At 42.5% G+C, this 19,910-nt stretch overlaps 1 protein-coding gene across 1 annotated transcript in view; it reads left to right on the top strand.

Moving 5' to 3' along the window:
• The window catches only part of DTD1 (D-aminoacyl-tRNA deacylase 1), a 179,067-nt gene that overhangs the window by 156,878 nt on the left and 2,279 nt on the right, over positions 1–19,910 (top strand). The window contains exon 5 of the mRNA XM_041732343.1: positions 6,504–6,675. Within this exon, the coding sequence (XP_041588277.1) occupies positions 6,504–6,656 (153 nt within the window). The 3' untranslated portion in view covers positions 6,657–6,675. The remainder of the gene's footprint in view (positions 1–6,503; positions 6,676–19,910) is intronic.

A 19,910-nucleotide genomic window follows, 5' to 3' on the forward strand; every position in this document is an offset into this window, starting at 1 on the left:
GTTCCCAGGGCCCCCCCACACCACCAGCACCCCTGCTGTTGTTCCCCACGTCTATGGTTATCACCAGCAGGTGCATCAACTTACCTGTCATTCCTGGATGGCGACACTCCAGTTCCCGCTGGTGGTGCCATCTCACCATAACTCACCCCTCAGTCTTCCCATATTTTCCCGGGTTGTCCTCACCTTCACCCTGGCCTCTTGCTCTTCAGCCTCTCCTTGTTTTCTGTCATCTGCCTGTCGTTTTCTGTGCGGGCGGTCTGCACTGCCTGTGCTCTCCATCTTCACACGTCCGACAATGAAGAATGAATACATGGGACAATGCTGGTCTCCTCAATTCATGTGCCTTCTCAGCCCTCCGACAGGACATTGACTCCTACCCCTCCCTCAACCCCAGCTTCCATTGGTCCTCCCTGACCTATTTCTGTCAGTTCCTTCCTGACCTCCCCGAGCTTGGGGCTTGTCCCCTCTTGAGACCACCACACTCTGGCCATTCTGTGTCCCTTGCTGTGATGCCATTGTACTGACTGCTTGCTTTGGTTGCCCCCTGCTCAATGGCTGGGCCTTGAGGGTCCCTGTCCTGCCTGCGTTTTCTTGATGCTGGCAGCTGGACTCTCCTGCTGTGTGTCTGCCTTGTATTAGTGGATGGGCCTGGGGCCAGACTCCTCTCTCTTGCCCCAGTCTGCCTCTTGTACTGCTGTTGACAGGCCACACGAGGTCTTTTCCTGAGGATAAGTGCCAGGGATTTGAGAGAACTGACTCTAGGCCCTTGTTGCTTTGGGAGTTTTGGAATGGTGGCAGCTCTCAGAATGAGGAAGGGATGTCTGGAGGTACACAGAGAACTCTGGAGAGCTGTGACAGGGCAGAGCTAGAGTCCATTGGCCTGTAGGGGAGGACCTCCAGCTCCTTCCTGTTTAAGCCATACTCAGGTAGATTTACAGCTCTTGCAGCTGAAAGCAAAATATCTCATAAAATGTGCACTGAACTAAATGAGAACATGGGTATTCAGTAGGTTATGTAACTTGCATAAGGTTTCACAGCATGCAAGTGACCAAGATGGGACCAAACTCTAGGTCTGTAGACACCAAACTCCACATTGTTTTCAGGGAGCCACATGCCTTCTCTTGTTTAATTATGAACTTTGTTTAAGACTTACATTGAGCACCAGCTATGAATCACGCCCTATTCTAGGTGCCAGGGACACAGAGGCAAACCAAGCAGACCCCCTGGTTTCCTGGATCTGTCAACCACATATATAGGTGATAACCTCCACTTACTATGAGCCAAGCCCTATTCTAAGCACTTGGCAGGTATGAAGGGTAATATTATAATCCCCATTTAAAAAATTTTATTATTTTATTTTTTTAAGTTTATTTATCTGACAGCACAAGCAAGAGGAGCAGGAGAGGGAGAAGCAGGGAGCGCAATGCAGGGCTCAATACCAGGGATCCTGGGACCCGAGCCATCCAGTGGCAGAGGAAGCTGGGGTACTGGCAACTCCTGCCACTCTGCCCATAGTATACAGCAGGCCAGGCTGTGATTCTTCTTTTCCCTTGTCTTCATGGCTAGAAGATATGCAGGGAACTCAAGGCCATCTCTCTCTGCTAAATTAAAGAGTAACTAGTTCTAACATGGGTCCAGCTCCTTGGTAGTTTAGCAACAAGCTGCTGTAGGGTCTCAGTTTGCTGTACATTTCTGCCTTGATGGTTGAGGAAGTCAGAAGGCTCAAATACATTAATTATCGGGGAACAAGGCTGGCTGATAAACCTGTTTATTAGGGAGGGAAACCTTGCTCTGCAGCCTCCTGCAGCTCCCTCACATCCTGTTGGCTATGATTTCTATTGCAGACCCATGTGATAGCAGGGTCAGACATGGGCACTTCTGAAGTAGCAAGTAAGTCAGCAGGGAGGGAAGAAGAAGCTGGAAAGATGACTGTACCTGCAGTGCTGGCAGATGACAGTGGTTTCTCTGTGGGATGCTGATGATAATACAGCATTACTGGCTTGTTTAGAGCAATCAGGGTCATACAGGGGGAAGGTTCCTGACAGGTGACCCATATATGTCCCACTGACATTACATCTGTCCAGATGTTTAGGAAGAAATGTGAATGTCCTTAGGTGGGGCTTGTCCTCTCCAGTGTGGCTCCAGTCTCCACCATGCCCTGTTCTGTACTTTGTTGCTTCCCTCAGTTTGCTATCTGCCTGGTCCTTCAAGGCATTTAGGCTTGCAAGCCCTGAAGTAGTATCCATGTTGAACTAGTTTATTCTTGCATTATGCATTTTGAGCATGGACATCTTAATTACAAAGAAAATCCTTTATTTTCTCAGTGGACTTAATCATGACTTTGGGGAGTTTGGGATCTAGATAGTCCCATCCCCCCTGCTTTAGTCCCCTCTGAACTTTCTGAGAATCACCATGAGAGGTACAGGCTGGCTGTAGAATGGCTGTCTGGCCCTTGGCAGTGTCTGTGTGTCCAGAGCTGCTTTTGGAAGACTGGATTTCTCCCTATGACACTAGAGCCTGTACAGTCTGCATAGTGTTTCCTTTGTATTATGGACACCCTCATCAGTTAATTAAAAACCAAGAAAACAAAGGAAAAACCAAAAGTACTCCATTTCAGTGTTTATAGATCACATGTTCATGGGACCTATAGTGGTTTACATTCCCCTTGACATCCATCTTTCTGTTAATTTGAAAGTTGTTGACATTCTACACGATTCCATATGCATTACCAATTTCTTTTCTTCTTTTTCTTTCTTTCTCATTTGTTTCCTTAAAAAAAAAAATCCAACTGCTTTCTTGCCTTGAGATTTAAATTCCAAGTTTTGGCTGCCTTGGATTCCAAGTTTTCTGAGAAAAGGCTTAAATTTATTAGGTTAGTTCACAATGTTCTCATAGAAAACTTTGAGGCATGGAACCATATGTGGTTGGGGTGTGTTAAGATAAATAATATAAGAGAATCAGTATTACATCCTTCACAGAAACTCGGGCTATGCCTGTGGCTTAAATAATTATCACACATGATTTACAAGTGTGGTCCATGGTGGGAGGGGACAGGGTTGGGGTGAAAGGTCGGATCAGTGTTCCCACAGTTTCATGTTCTGTTGATGGCACCTCTGAATGAGTGCAGAATCAGATGGGCACAGTGGCCACTGGAGGAGCCTCCAGGAAGCCTGCTTTATTTAGGAATTATTCCCCATCACCCTCCCAGGGTCTGGCTTCTCAGCAGCATTTAAGAGTAGAAAGTAAAGAACAGGTTGGTTGACAAACAGGTCTTTGCATGAGAGATTGAATCTTAGCAGTTGGGGGGAGGCTTGGTTTGGCTAAGTCACTGGTGATACTCACATTTTATATATTTACCTCTAAAGAGGCGACACAAAATGGAGAGGGTCTCCTTTTAAAATAAAAATTATTTTCTTAGTTAAGCCTAACTTGGAATGTGTTCATGATTTTTTAGTGTATATGTGTGTGTATAATTTGTCTATAGATACACACATATTTATTATACATGTATAAACACATACACAGACACTGATGTAAACGTAAGCTGCTGGCAGCTGAAGGCAGCATATCACAGTTCACTGCAGAACATTGATTTCCAGATGTTTGGATTTCATGAACTAGGAATACAAAAAAATGAAAAAGAAATTGGGGGGTGCTGGTATCCAGCATGAAGTGCCAGCTCTGTTTACTAAGATCATTAGCAAATTTTTTTTGTTGTTGATGGCTGTTAGCTAACCTCATCATGGTGATCACTTTGCAATATATACAAATATCAAATCATTACGTGTACACCTGAAACTCCTATAATATATGACAAGTATATATAGCTCAATAAGTTTTTTTTAAAAGATTTTATTTATTTATTATAGACATAGAGAGAGAGAGGCAGAGACACAGGCAGAGGGAGAAGCAGGCTTCATGCAGGGAACCCGATGCGGGACTCGATCCCGGGTCTCCAGGATCACGCCCTGGGCTGAAGGCAGGCGCTAAACCGCTGAGCCATCCAGGGATCCCAATAAGTTTTTCTTAATTTCAGTAAAATACACATGCAATTTATTATCCTAGCCATTTTTTTTAAAGATTTTATTTATTTATTCATGAGAGACACAGAGAAAGAGAGAGAGGGAGAGAGAGAGAGAGAGAGAGAGAGAGAGGCAGAGACACAGGCAGAGGGAGAAGCAGGCTCCACGCAGGGAGCCCGGCGTGGGACTTGATCTCGGGTCTCCAGGATCACACCCTGTGCTGAAGGCGGCGTTAAATCGCTAAGCCACCGGGCTGCCCATCCGAGCCATTTTTAAGTTTGCAGTTCAGTAATATTAAGAACATTCACATTGTGCGATCCAAGATCATTTTGTGAAAAGAAAAAAAATAGAGCAAGACAGAAGGACCCCCATGCACTATCCTCATCGTTTCATAGAGACACCAAAAGGGAAATGAGGATGGAAGACTGTCATCTTAGATGCAAGAAATTCCTCTCGTGGCAGAATAGTACAGAGAAAAATGCCACCAAGTATCAGTAGCTGATACTTTCACAAGACTTTGTTGATGAAGCTATGTGTTGGTTTACATCCCAGTGTAAGCATTTTATTATTAGTGGCCAAATGCCAATGTAAGCAGTTAACATACTGGCGCTAGTCAGCAACCCTGTTCTATATCTGGTTGTGTTTGTTTTTTTGAAAATTTTAAAAATTTATTTATTCATGAGAGGCAGAAAGGGAGGCAGAGACAGAGGAAGAAGCAGAGCAGGGAGCCTGATGCGGGGCTTGAACCCAGGACCCTGGGATCACAACCTGAACTGAAGGCAGATACTCAACCAGCTGAGCTATCCAGGCACCATCTGGTTGTTTTTATAAAAGTAAAAATTGATAGTTATGGTGGAAGCCCATATAATAGTCATTCCACTCTGATCCTGTTCCCTTCTCTGTCTCCTCAGAACTTTTGTACTGAAGGTGGTTTGTATTCTCCAAGTCAATACCATATTGGCATAAGCCCATTAGCAATGTCTAGTGCTGTTTTGTGTAATGGAATCCTGTCGTATAGAGCTCTTTGAAACTTAATTTGGTTTGTATAACATGATCCATTTTGATATGTGTAGATCTGCTTTACTGTATTGCTTTATTTGACTATATACCACATTACATTTATCTGTCCTTTTATCAGTGGATTTTTAGGTTGTTTCTGTTTTTTTGCGGATACAAACAATAGTGCAGTGCTCATTCCTGTCATTTCCTGTGCATATTAATGGGAATTTATCCAGGGGAGTTATATGAGAGAAGAGTTGATGGGTCAAAGGTGAATTGGTGTCTTCATTCACAAACTCTAATTATTAGTGTGTTAACCAACCTCACTGTTTAGCATAGCTTTTCAGGTAATAGTGGGAAAGATAATAAGTCAGCCATTAATAAATTTGGTTTTCTGGACTGAATTGAGAGCTGGTGATTATTGATCTATCTAAAGGTTCAGTTCAAAGTCTGTCTATAATCAAGGGATGACCTGGCAGATTGGTTAGAGTGTTTTCTTCATGTGCTTGGATATGGGACAGTGACTGGCAGGGAGAAGCCAGCCCTTCAATAAGTTTTCCTCTTTCCATGTGAACTATAAAATGTTTGCAGTCCTGATGTGGGAGGCAGATGAAACTGGGTGTTTCTGTCTCTTGAGTTTTGTTACACATGGCTTTTTTGGTCTAAAAAAATCCTGTGGGCCCAAACTTGGCCAATGTGCTTTGACAAATTTCTCAGCAGGCCTTTCTGGAGTGGCCTTGCTGTTGCTCAGTGTCAGATGATCTGTTTCTTTCGACTGTGTCTAGTCTGTGGTTTCTTTGAACAAGTTGGGGAGATATCCAGGGGAAAAGTGGACCTAGGTTCCTCTGGAGTCGGATGCCAGAAGTCTAAGAGGGCTCCCCATGGCCAGCATCCCTGTGTAGCCATCATGCGGCTTACTAGGAGCACTTTGGGGTTTTGGATGTGGGTAAGTTCAGCCTCAAAAAACAAAATTGAGACGATTTCTGAATGTCCATAATGTCCTTTTTATTCAGAGCCTTCTCTCTTACCTCCAGCGAATAAAGGAGTGTGTTGATCACTCTTTAGAAAACAGTGGGAAAATAACTTGGTTAGAGAAAGCTATAGGGACATCAGAGGAAAAATAAATAAAAGCTTTTTCACTTATAAGGTTCTTCTCAGCCTGTCAACGAAGTCTGTTGGTTGACCATTTTCAAAGAGCATTGTGGCAAGATGAGTTATGAGTGGGGAAGAGTCCGGAGAGATCACACGTGTGACTAATCTGTGTTAACAGTTCAGGTGCCTATCTGACGAACATTTTGCAGACCATTTGGCATATCTGAAACACTGTGGCATATCAGGTTATCAGAAGCATTTCCAAAAAAAAAAAAAAAAAAAAAAAAAGAAGCATTTTCAGTGGTTGCTGGGTGTAAAGTAATTGGTGTTTTGGATATGCAGGCACATGTTTACATTTGTAAAACAAGTCTTTTTACTTTTTATAATCAGTTGTCAAAGCTTGAAAAACAGCAGCAGAGGAAAGAAAAGACCAGAGCCAAGGGGCCTTCTGAATCAAGCAAAGAAAGAAACACCCCCCGAAAAGAAGACCGCAGTGCCAGCAGTGGGGCAGAGGGCGACGTGTCTTCTGAACGGGAACCGTAGACTTAGGGATGAAACTCAGGTAGGAGCCTCCCCTCCTTGCATAGCCCCATCTTCTCACATTTTGGGCAAATGGTAACAAATAGAGAACAGAATGGCTTTTGCAGCAGAAATAATTTTATGAGCATTCACCCATAGCTTCCTGAAATCTCCTGCTTTTCCGGATGAAGAGAAAAGTGGAGGTGTGGGCAGAGACCCACGGACCTGGGGTGTTCTCCTTCCTCACTTACCTATGTTGGTCGACAACTGCTGCTACCATGAACATTTCCACAGTGCTCGTAGATGTGCGATCCAGACTAGGAGCCTTGCACAGGCCCTTCCTTGCCATGGCTCCATCCTCTCCACTCCTGCTCTCAGCAGTTGCAGTGGGGGCCACAGTCACCTGCAGCCTCTTCCTTTCATAGCTGCCTGCCTCATGTTCTTTCATCCTTCAGTTCATCCTTCTTAGTACCAAGTGCACTCCTAGTTTCCCTTTCCTAAGATAGGGCTTCATTCTTGTCACTTCCACACCCAGGAATGCATCTCAGTTCACTGTAGCATTAAGTCCATTTTCCTGCCTGAAGGTCAGAGGCACCTAAAGCTTGATCCGGCCATCTGATGGCCCTTTGCTCACGTTCATTCCCCCAGTGGGCACGTTATTGAGAGCCTCTTACTTGTCAGAGTTCACAAGTTCAGGGAGAAGCATAGAAATCATTAGACAGCAGGGTGGTTTGTTGTGGAAGTGGTGGGAATGTGGAGGGGGAAGTTGGGGAAGCTCCACAGAAGGCAGGACCCCAGAACCCGACCTCAAAAGACATATGGAAATGGGCAGATGAGGGGCGAGGGTGGGAGCTGTCTCATCTAAAAGGAGCAGATGCAAACACTGTTGAGTGTGGGACGAGGACAGAGTTTTGGAACAGAGGTGGAGAAGAATGGCTGAAGCCCTGGGTACGAGTGGGGGTCGGGTATCTGGGGAGCTTCCATAAAATTAGAGAAGTAGGAGAGTTCTGGGTTATAGGGCTCCAGTGTGCAGCTGGAAAATGTGGATTTCATTCTGGGATGGCGGGGAACCTCTGAAATGGTTCAAATGTACAAGTGACATAATCAGGTATGAAGTTTGAGAGAATCACACTAGCAGCTGTGGGGAGTGAGGCTGGAGCCAATAGGCCAGTTAGGAGACATAGCAGAAATCAAGAGAGAAGTGAGGTCTGGCTATACATGTTGGAGCCTTAGCCTTCAGCTTATATATAGTCTGTGGTTCATACCACGTCAGCATCTGGGTTCATCCTGGAGATGTGGAGTGGTGAGAGAGGAGAACACTCCTCAGATGGTTTTTGGCCTTCTCTTTAGGCCATCTGTGAAATGACCTTTAGGATGCATATTCCCAGGCACTGAGCTCTGTACTACAGAGTCAACAGTGATAACTGGGTGCTGTGTAACTGGCTTGCAAGTACAAACAGACCAAAGCAACAGAATAGAGAGCCCAGAAAGATTACATTGTTAACTCACTGGTAGTTTTAAGGGGAGGGAGGCACTGGGTAATAAATCCAGTAATGTTCCCTTGACTTCTCTAATCATTCTCTTTCCTACCCTGTATCTACGGGGAGTGGCCACAGGTCTTGGTTGATTTTTCTCACACTCAGGTGAGTGTGAAGCAGGAATCAGAGGCAGGTTTTTTCACACTCAGCCTCATTTGTTACAGTCACAAGCCCTTCCTGCGCCTTTTTCTTGGTCTGGATCTAAAGACATGGGTTTTTATTCATGAACTGAAACAGTTGGTATGAGTTAGGGAGAGTCTTCTGAAAAGTGCTACGTGGTATCTAAATAATGTTAAATACTCACGAATACACAGTAACATTTTATGTGGCATTTGCATCAAATAAAACTTCCATTCCCACCCCTTCAAAACTTTGTGATGATTTGCTCATATCAGTGGTCAGTTTTGTCATCACAAATATTGCTGGTGCTTCTGACTTACAGTCTGAACAGAAACCCTGAATCTGAAGGATGAACTGTGTTATACAAAGACAGTGCACACAGTGGCTCTTTCAGTGAATTTTATAGTTGTGCTCATTAAGTGGGTCCAGCAATAGCTCAGAAACTCATTGACTTCTTATTTCCATCCTGATGATTTCTATGGGTAAGTTACATAATTTTTGCTCCTTGGTTTTTCTTTATTAACTAAAAGTAAAATTCATCCCCTTCGCCAGTAATTTTGTGAAAAGAAGGCAGGTAAAGTCATAATACCTTGGTGACTGTCCCAGCAGGCTGGAGTGGGAGGGGCAGGTAGAAGAGGACTCTCCCCATGTTTCTATGGCACTTCTTGTTAAGCCTTCCCTGCCTCCTAGGGATTGTGTTGGAGAGAATGCCCTGGCACCCACTCCTGCCCCTGGAAGAGGGATGAAGGACTGGCTAATCTGATGGCCAGAGAATGACATGCATTATAGTGGGTGGTTTCTTGGTTCAGAAGCAAAATCCAGACCCCACATTTTCTATTTCTACTCCCTGGACTGAGGGTAGCCGTCCAGCCTACAGGGTGTTTTACCTCTTGGCCCTACTCTAACACAGCACCGTGTGTTTTCCTTTTAGTTTTTAGATTATAAATAATAAGAGCTTCTTCCCAGTGAGTTTTAGGACCTTACAATAAATTTTAAAAAATTGAATTTTCAGACTCCTATGATAAGCTCAATGAATAAAAAAAGAATAAATATATAATCATTTATTTCCTAGTAGCCAAACCCAGCTTAAGAACATAAACACACACACCAATACACACAAATTCAAACGTGCCTTGAATTTTCAAAATGGCTTTAAAAAATTCTTATGCCACATAGTTGACTTCTTTCTTGATTATATTGTCAACGTGCTAATATATTTTATAAATTTAATGTCTTGGTTTTTGATGTAACTGTTTCTATTCAGTACTTTGAGTCTTTCTTTGTTTTCTTTATTGAATGATTTTGAATTCTGCTTTTTATATCATGTAAAACATAGTTTTCTGTTTGTGTTAGATTTTGGCCTCAGAATGATTCCAGTAGAAAGGTATCCTGGGCATTATTATCCTATGCTTGTGGGCAGTTTGGAAGTGATTTTGCCATTTCTGTGGGGGCAAGAAAAACACCCAAAAGCCCCATGCGTAGAGGAAGAGACAGTAACTGTGTATCACAGAACATCCTGGAAGACATGTTCACAATAGAAAACTGCACACAATAAAAAGTGGAAGAAGTGAAAGTGGGCATTTCTTTTCCACATCTCCCAAAATTTAAGAGGCAAAATTTTTCATGGACTTGTAGGTATTTATTTTTTGCTTTTCTAAAATCAGTGGAAAAGTTAAAAACTTGTAATCATATTTATTCTCAAGGTATTGCAGATTGGGTAGTATAGATCTTGGAGTAAATTATGCTATAGTTGACCCTTGTACAGCATGGGTTTGAACTCTATGGGTCCCCTCATCATGGATTTTTCAGTAAATATATTGGAAGATTTTTCAGAGATTTGCAACAATTTGAAAAAGCCCACAGGCAAACCCCATAGCCTAGAAACATAAAAAAATTAAGAAAAAGGCATGTCATGAATGCATTAAATATAGGTAAATACAGTCTATTTTATCTGTTGCTACCATAAAATACACATAAATCTATTATAAAAAGTTAAAATTTATCAAAACGTACAGAAATACTTAACAGACTATATATGACACCATTGACAGTGGAGAGAAATGTAAACAAATGTGAAAATGCAGTATTAAATCATAACTGCATAAAATTAATTATAGCACATGCTGTATACCACCATAATCATTTCCTAGCTACCTCCTGTTGCTATTGGCATTGAACTCATGTGTCATGAGTATCCGTTTAAAATGTCATGTGACAGTAATCATTTCCACTTGAGCAGTTTGTCTCTGCAGTAAATTGTGGATTGTAGTAGTAAAAAGTGATCCCTCGCAGTTCTTGTATACTTTTCATAATGTTGAGTGCAATATCCTAAACCTTGAATAACACCGTGGGATCCATCCAGGGTGCCACTAGTGGTGCTCGAAGTGCTCCTAGGAAGCAGAGAAAAGTCATGACACCACAAGAAAAAGTTGAATTGCTTGATGCATACTATAGAGTAAGGTCTGAAACTGCAGTGCCCACCATCTCAGGATGAATGAATCCAGCGTCAGGGATGTTGTTAAAAAAAAAAGGAAAGGAAATTCAGGAAGGCATTGCTGCAGTTATGCCAGCAGGCACAGAAATGTTGCGCTTTTTCTCTCATATTGGAAATGCAGCTTTTATGTGGGTGCGGGATTGCTATAAGAAAGGCATACCTATAGACTCTTTAGATGATTTGAGAAAAGGTGAAATCATGCAACAGCTCAATGCAAAAGGAAAGTGAAGGCTCCAACACTGGAAAATTGAATGCCAGCAAAGGATGGTTTGATAATTTTAGAAAGAGGTTTGGCTTTACAAATGTCAGGGTAACAGGAGAAGTAGCTTTTCTGACCAAGAAGCAGCAAACAAGTTCCCAGACACCATTGAGGAGAAAGGATGTCTGAACAGGTTTTTAATGCAGGCAAAGTACCCTATTCTGGAAGAAAATGTCCCAAAGGACATTTATTAGTAAGGAAAAGAAGCAAACATCAGGATTCAAAACAGGAAGGGAGAGGCTAATTGTTATTTTGTGCAAATGCAGTTGGGTTTATGATCAGGGCTGCCCCTAAAGCTGCTAAACCTCCCCGCACCAGTCCCACCCCCCACACCCCCAGCTTTGAAGGGAAAAGATAAACACCAGCTGTTATCTTTTTGGTTGCATAACAAGAAGGCCTGGACAATGAGAACCCTTTTCCTGGATTGGTTCCATTGGTGCTTTGTTCCTCAAGTCAGGATATACCTTGCCAGGAAGGGACTACCTTTTAAAAGTTCTTTTGATATTGGACAATGCCCCTGGCTACAGAATTGTGTGAGTTCAACACTGAAGTTGTCAAAGTGGGTTGTGGTCTCCAAACACATAGTCTCTGATTCAGCTCTAGATTAGGGGGTCATGCAGACTTTGAAGGCTCATCACACCCAAGACTGTATGGAAAACATTGTCCATACTATGGAAGAGAATGCCTATAGAACATCAAGAAGGTCTGGAAGCATTACTCCACTGAAGATGCCACTGTTATTATAGAAAATGCTGTGAAAGCCATCACGCCTGAAACAATAAATCCCTGCTGGAGAAAACTGTGTCCAGATGTTGTACATGACTTCTTAGGATGTACAACAGAGCAAATCAAGGAAATCATGAAAGAGATGGTGGATCTGGTTAAAAAGGAGGCAAGTTGAGAGGTGATGGGTTTCATGATATGTATCTTGGAGAAATTCAAATGCTAATAAGCACCACAGAGGAATTAACAGAAGATGACTTGAGGGAGATGAGTGTTTCTGAACCAGTGTGAGATGGTGAGGAAGAAGACCTAGGAGCAGCAGTGCCAGAAAACAAATTATTAGTCTGGCAGAGGGTTCTAATTCTTCCTGACTGCTTTATTTATTTATTTTTTAAGATTTTATTTATTTATTCATGAGAGACACAGAGAGAGAGAGGCAGAGACATAGGCAGAGGGAGAAGCAGGCTCCATGCAGGGAGCCTGATGCGGGACTCGACTCGATCCTGGGACTCCAGGATCACTCCCTGGGCAGAAGGCAGATGCCCTACCACTGAGCCAGCCAGGCATCCAACTTCCTGACTGCTTTAGACTTCTTTTATGATGTGGATGCTGAAACTAAAGCAGAGGTGGAAGGAGGACAGGTGCCACATGATAACATTTTTAGAGAAAAGAAAATGCAAAAATGTCGGAAATTATGCTATTTGGTATTCCCCTAAAGTTACTCCGAGTGTGCCTGCTTCTTCTGCCTCCCCTTCCACCTTCTCCACCTCTGCTCTGCCACTCCAGGACAGCAAGAGCAGCCTCTCCTCTTCCTCCTCCACCTACATCACATGAAGATGGCGAGGATGGAGACCTTTATGATGATCCACTTCTACTCACTGAATAATAAATAATCATTGTTCCATAACAGTTAGTCAGCCTATGGGCTGTGTATGTGCGTGTCCTCATGTGGAAACCTAGTAACTGTATGGCAAGAACTGCGTGAGACGGTTTGTGTCATCATCATTATTGCCTATATAGCCATCATGTACAACATCGTGTGCAAGACTCCCATGGAAATGGAGAGCCTATACTTACATAGGCATAAGGTGCATGATGCTAATATAAAATTGATAACGCCTTTGTTCTCTTACTGTTTTATAAGTTTGCTTTCAAAGAATCACCATACAATATGCCTCTTTGTCTTAAAATTGGAGAGAGTGCCTATTGGCCTATCATCATGAGTGTTTTTTTTTTTTAATAATAAATTTATTTTTTATTGGTGTTCAATTTGCCAACATATAGAATAACACCCAGTGCTCATCCCGTCCAGTGGTTTTAAAAACAATGTTAACAGTGTTTACAGTAGTGTATCATGAGTATGACTGTAATACCGTATGCCAGAAAAATTTTACAATGATTCATTCATTAGTGAATAGGCTAGGCTGCCATAAAGCAATCCTATTGCTGCTTCTTATTATCAACACATTACACCTGTAAATACAAATTTCTTTTTCACACTATCTTTTCATTTTTGGTGTGTGATGTTAGTAATATGGATAATGCGTATAGTATTTTGGGTCATGTGGGATGATGACGTAGGTACTGACAGATAATTTGTCTTGTGAACAGATGAAAACTTCTGGTGCCAGTAAATATAGGACAGGACTGTGAATGTATTTTCTCCTCATGATTTTCGTAATAACATTGCCTTTTCGCTCACTGATTTTCCTGTAGGAACACTGCATAATACATATAACATACAGAAAATGTGTTGTTTATGTCATCAGTAAGGCTTTGGTCAGCAGTAAGCTGTTAGTAGTAGTTAAGTTTTTGAGGAGTCATAACTTCTATAGATTTTCAACTATGTAGGGGTTTGTGTCCCTAACTTGTGTGTTATTCAAGAGTCAAAACAAACAAACACACAAACAAAAACCTAGCCAGAGAAGGGACATGATAGTGGGGGAAGCAAACTCAAGGGCACAGTGTTTTGAAAAGAGTAGATTTGTTTTCCTTTTCCCTGTAAATCAAGGGCACTGCAGCCCTATCATCATTATGACCCTGGGGAGGAGGTGGGGGAAAGGTGAATGACCAGGAATGATGTAGCTGGAATCTTCCAGCAGGAGGGAAGGTGAAAGAGAGCTTCAGGGTAGGAGGGGCAGTGAAAGAGAGAAGAGGAGTAGAAGAGGAGAAGCCGAAGGCCATGCTTGGTGCTATGGCTCCAGGATTGAGTCCTCTGGCTGGTGGTTGGGTTGACAGGAAGCTGGAGGCCTGGGGGCCTGTGTGCTGGTCCCTGGTGGGAATTCGGGCAGGAGACTATGGAGGATGGCTTAGAGGTCTCTGTGAGGCTGCTGCAGTGCAGTAGAAGGGAAAGCAAGACATGGTTAGGAGACAAGATGCAGCAGGAGTCAGTAGAGGGGGGTGAGGGGTGTTGAAGAAAGGTGTGGGGGTCAACTGGGCCAACCCTGCATCCTGGTGGAAGGAGTGAAGTGAATCTGCCCCAGAGGCTAAGGCCGTTGCATCCAGGAAGACAGGAGGGTCATGACCTCAGCTCTTCATAGGACTGCTACTATGAGACCCTGCAGATCTCAGCTACAAACTCCATATGGGTGGGGTGTGAGGAGTCTGTATTGCTAGTGAGAGCAGAAATGAAAGCAGGGTAGGGCAGGGGTGGGGGCTCTGGCCCCCAAGCTATCAGGTGCTACTCAGTGGTGTGTCCAGGTCTCAGCACCAGGTGCAGCACCACACCAGCCCCCCTGGGCACAGGGGCCATTCTATGACTCAACTCTTCTCACACCCTGGTGTGCAGAATTACTGTGGGTTCAAGATTGCCTGTGCTGCCACTCAGCGGGATGGGAGCTTGTGAGGATGTTTGGATGGGCCCATGAAAACACAGAAGCCACATTTTCTTTGCATGTTAATGGAGCACTATTCGAGTTTTGGAGTACATGAGGAAAATCATCTGCTTATTGGCACTTTAAGGTGAGTGTCCAGTTGGAATTCAAATCAGAGATGTTAGTGGAGGCCCCGTGGCTGGTGCAGACATTCAGGCATGGACAGACATGAGGGGCCCTCTGAGACACCACAGCCACAGCCACATGAGGGCCAGGGAGGAGCTGGGGTACCCCCACCTCTGGGTTATAGACATGTTCTCAGATTTGAAGACCCTAAAGGGGGCCAGGAGTGAATGACAGCTGGTCCTCCAGTTATGGATTTGGGTTTTCTGTTGTCCCATTTACTGAAATTTGTCGTTCTCAGTAAACCTACAAAATCACCACCCGATATTCAGATGTCTGTAAAAGCTGAATTAAGTAGTCACAGAAGGTGACCTTGGCATTGACTGTGCTGCACAGAGAAACAGCAGCCCTACTCCTGCCTCAGTGAGGGGAGCTACAGTTTTCATTTTCTTTTCTTTACAAAGAGAAAGAGCCCTAGGGAGCCTCACAGGACCTAAGGGAGCAGCTTTGAGTTTCCAAGGCGAAAGAAAAAGAAAGAAAGAAAGAAAGAAAGAAAAGAAAGAAAGAAAGAAAGAAAGAAAGAAAGAAAGAAAGAAAGAAAGAAAGAAAGAAAGAAAAAGAAAGAAAGGGAAAGGAAGGAAGAGAGAGAGAGAGAGGGAGGGAGGGAAGGAAGGAAGGAAGGAAGGAAGGAAGGAAGGAAGGAAGGAAGGAAGGAAGGAGAGAAAGAAAAGAAAGAGAGTGAAAGAAAGAGAAAGAAAAGAAAGAGAGAGAAAGAAAAGACGAAAGAAAGAAAGAGAAAGAAAAGAAAAGAAAAGCAAAAGAAAATGGAGTGAGAAACTCCATGAGCTTAGGTATAGTTTTCTTTGAAAATGAGTCGGAAACCTTCAGAGGGAACTCCCAGAGTGCTGACATTTCTCTATCACATTGTAGATGTTCCTTATTTTATCAAGTGGACATGGAAGTACTAAAATGCACTTCTGTTTTTGTCCTCTGTCTCATTCCTTCAGGCTCACTCACCTTGCTGGGAGGGTTCAAGTTTTCCTCTGAGGCTGTGACTCCCTTTCCCCTTTCTGGCCACAGCCAAAGGTGCCATGGCAGCCCCTCACGAGGACCATGTGCTCTCTGCCTTTGATTGCAGGGTCAAGTACTGCCTTTTTTGAGTATTTACTTCACTGCCATCATTAGAGTGTGAGAGGAGCATGCTCCTGAGCAGCACCCCACATTTCTGTTCTCAAATGTCAACACACTTGAAACCAAGCAAGGAAAAAGCATTTTGGAAGCTGCCATCTGTTTGCTTTTTCAACTTGACCTTTGTCTGAATAATAAGACATACCTGGCTGAGCACATTTCTTTCTAATGAGATAGAGCGGTTGTGTGTGTGTGTGTGTGTGTGTGTGTGTGTGTATTAAATAGTCATGTTTTCACTGTTGCCACCCCCCCACACACACACACACACACGTAGACAGTAGAATCTCTTTCATTTCCACAGCTTTCATTTTGCCTCCCTGTCAACATTCATTCCCAGTTCATAGGCTGGTGCTTCATGTATAAAACTGTGCCTCCAAGGTACTGTTTTTATTTTTTTGAACTTAAAGTTTTTTTGGTGGTTGCCCTAGAATTTGCAATACACGTTTTTTTTTTTTTTTAAAGGATTTTATTTATTTATTTATTCATTCATTCATTCATTTGAGAGAGAGAGCACTCATGAGCAAATGGGAGGAGGGCAGAGGGAGAGAAAGAGAATCCTCAAGCAAACTCCTTGCTGAGCACGGAGCCCAACACAGGGCTTGAGCTCATGACTCTGAGATCAAGACCTGAGCTGAGATCAAGAGCAGATGCTTAGGGTGCCTGGATGGTTCTGTCGGTTAAGTGTCTGCCTTAGCTCAGGTCATCTTTTTAAAAAACATTCAGGTGCTTAACCATTTGAGCCACCCAGGTGCCCCACAAATCCAAGTTTCTGACCTATATCACATTTCTTCTGCCTAAAAACTGAAAAACTTCTTTCAGCATTTCTTGCAGTACAGATCTAAGGAAGTCTTTATTTCGCTCACTTTTGGAGGATAATCCCACTAGTACAGAATTTTAGATGGGTGGCTTTTTCCTTCAGTAGTTTAAATATTTTTTTTCCATTCTCTTGCTTGAATAGTTTCCTCTGAGAAGTTCTTGCAGTGTTCCTCTGTGGGTAAGGTGGGTTCATAGCTATCCCCCATTCTTACCCTTCCTTCTTTCCTCCCCCACTTCAGCTTCTTTCACGATTCTCTCTTTCTCTTTCTCGCTCTCTCTCTAGATTGGAACATTCTTGGCCATTATTTCTTTAAATACTTCTGCTCTGTTCTCTCTTCCTGGTATTCCAATTATGTATATGTTGTACCTTTTTCAATTGCTTCACATCCCTTTCCCCTTAATTCTTTTCTCTCTTTGCATTTCAATTTGGAAGTCTGTATTGACTAATTTTCAGGTCCACTGATTCTTCCTTTGGCTGTGTTCAGTAGGTGAGCCCATCAGAGGTGTTCTTTCATTCTGTTATGGTGTTTTTTGTTTTTGTTTTTTTTATTTCTAGTATTTCCTCTTTATTCTTTCTTGGAGTTCCCATCTCTCTGCTGTATTACCAATCTGTTCTTATGTATTGTCTCTTTTACCTATTAGAGCCCTTAACATATTAATCATGGTTATTTTCCCTTGTCTGATAATTTCAACATCTGTATCACATCTGAGTTTCACTCTGATGACTGCCTTGGGCCTTCTGAGTTTCTTGAACCTGTAAATGTTTGTCTTTCAATACATTTGGGAAATTTTAAGCAGTGTTTCTTCAAAAAATGTTTTTTGCTCCATTTTCTCTTTTCTAACCTGGAGGAGGTTACTGTTCCCACACCTAGGTGCTGTTCTGGCCTGTTATGCAGGAGGCTGAACCGCTTTCTCACTGATACATAGTAGTCATGTTATGATAGCTTATCAGCAGTAGGGTTGGATTTTCTATGTGCCTAGGCTTCCACCTTAGTTTCATTTATTAGAAAATAAATTGGCAAGAAGATTCTGTCTATAGCTGAAGTAGTGAACCAAGCTTACAGATAACCTAGAAGTATGCCATCTAATACAGTAGATGGTACCTTTGGGTGTATATTTAAGCATAAATTAATTAAAATTAAAAATTAAAATTCATTTCCTTAGTCACAGTAGCCACGTTTCAAGTGCTCAGTAGCTACATCTGGCTAGTGGTTGCCATATTGAATGGTGCTGACATAGAATAAGCCTGTCATTGCAGAGTTCAGTTGGACAAGTGAAGATTCTGAAGTTCTCTAAGACTGACTTGATTAAATACATACAAATATATGTGAGCAATAGATAGTGTACAGGCTAAACAAACAAAAATATTTTATTTATGTATTTGAGAAGGGGAGAGCACAAGATTAGGGGGAGGGAGAAGAGGACTCCCCGCTGAGCAGGAAGCCTGACACAGGACCCCATCCCAGGACCCTGAGATCATGACCTGAGCTGAAGGCAGATACTTAACTGACTGAGCCTCCCAGGGATCCCTAAGCTTTTCTGTCTTAATCAGGAAATTGAATCACTGTCCCCATGTTCTTATCACCAAGTTAAGACCATCAGCTCTTGAATAAAGGCAGAGATTCTTCACTTTGACAGTTCAGTGGAGGGCTCACTGGAATCTTAAGTGCTAAGTCAGGGTGAATCCTTCTCTGATAATGTGGACTTCTCAGAGACTCGTGTCTTCTTATAGAACAGCCTTTCTTTTCTAGGTAAGTGAACTCAGATTAGATTCCTAGCTGTGGCCTGAAATAAATATATAAAAGTTGGGTTCTTTTGACAGTGGTTTGGAGAGCAGGTCTGTGGTCTATGTATCTTAAGCACTTACATCTTGTGGTTGCTCTAATGGCCTGAAGCCAGTAGTAGATCAGCTGGAAATCAGCATCTCAGAGAGACTTCAACAGGCTATTGAGGAATTCCTTTCTTCTGATGCTGTACTGTTCCCCACTGCCCCTGATGTTTGTAGGCAGTAAACGAGAACCACTCCAGAAGCTTCTTTCCATAAGGCTATGAAATTGTGGTGCTAAGTTAACTCAGGCACTTACCACTGCATGTCAAGTGCCTCCTTCTGCCCTCAGATAGCTCACCTGCCTCACGGAGACATCAGAAGAATGCACTTGGAAGTACATGCCATCCTCTCAACGGCTCTCACAGGGAGGCACGTTACCTTTCCTTTAGGATTTCTAAATGTTATCACTCTTTTGTGCAGAATCATGTGTTTGTCAGCTTGCAAATAACTTCTGCTCAGTGCTTGTGATCTGGCAAGTGGACCTCATAGATAGCTCCCTCCCATCTCCCCTTTCAGGCTTCTAGCCTTGGGAATGTTATGATCTCCAGCCACTCCCACCTGCCAGCCAGTAACCTGGCCCCTGGGTTTTTCCATGGTAATGTTTAAGAAAATGAGAAGGAATATTTGTTAAAGTGAGATTGGAAATAAAAAGCAGCATCTATTTGACCAATCCATGTACCTTGGTGGGGCAGTAGCTTTCAGGTGCAACAGTGTCTACCGTTGGCCAGAAGGGTCTTGCATGCAGTTTGGGAGCTCATGTTATTAATGTTGATAGTGTGATGAGATGTGCCTATGAGGTATCCCAGTATTAGAACAGCTAATTTTAAAGAAATTTGTAGTTTAAACCCTTCAGGTTAAGTGCTTTATGAAATCTCTAGGCCTGAGTGGTTTACTGTAAACTTTGAGAACCCCTAGGATGAAACCTCTCAGGTTTCTAGTTCTGTGATTCTCTGGTAGGGAATTGTGATTTCTAAATTGTCTTTCTCATAAAATTTCTTTTGAAAGCCATTTTGTATTACAGAATTAATGCTCATTCATCACAGAAAGTTTTATAAAATGCCATAATGCTCAAAGAAAGTAAAAGTCACCTGCCATTTCATAAAGATAATCATTATTAACTTAATGCTTTTATAACATTTTCTCTAATCAGATAATTCTATATCTTTTTCTCAAATTTTACATAGTTAAAGACAGACTGTATATATAATGTCACTGCTTTTATCATCTAATGGAATATTGTTAACATTTTCCAGGTCATTTATTCTTCTGCAGTAAACCTTATCATTTCCATCTGTACATCAGACATTGAAGCATAAATTTATTATCTCAAAGCTTGAACACATGTAGAATATTTATTTGAAGTAAATGTAAAAGAA

This window comes from Vulpes lagopus, chromosome 18 (assembly GCF_018345385.1).
Source record: "Vulpes lagopus strain Blue_001 chromosome 18, ASM1834538v1, whole genome shotgun sequence".
Classification (NCBI taxonomy): domain Eukaryota; kingdom Metazoa; phylum Chordata; class Mammalia; order Carnivora; family Canidae; genus Vulpes; species Vulpes lagopus.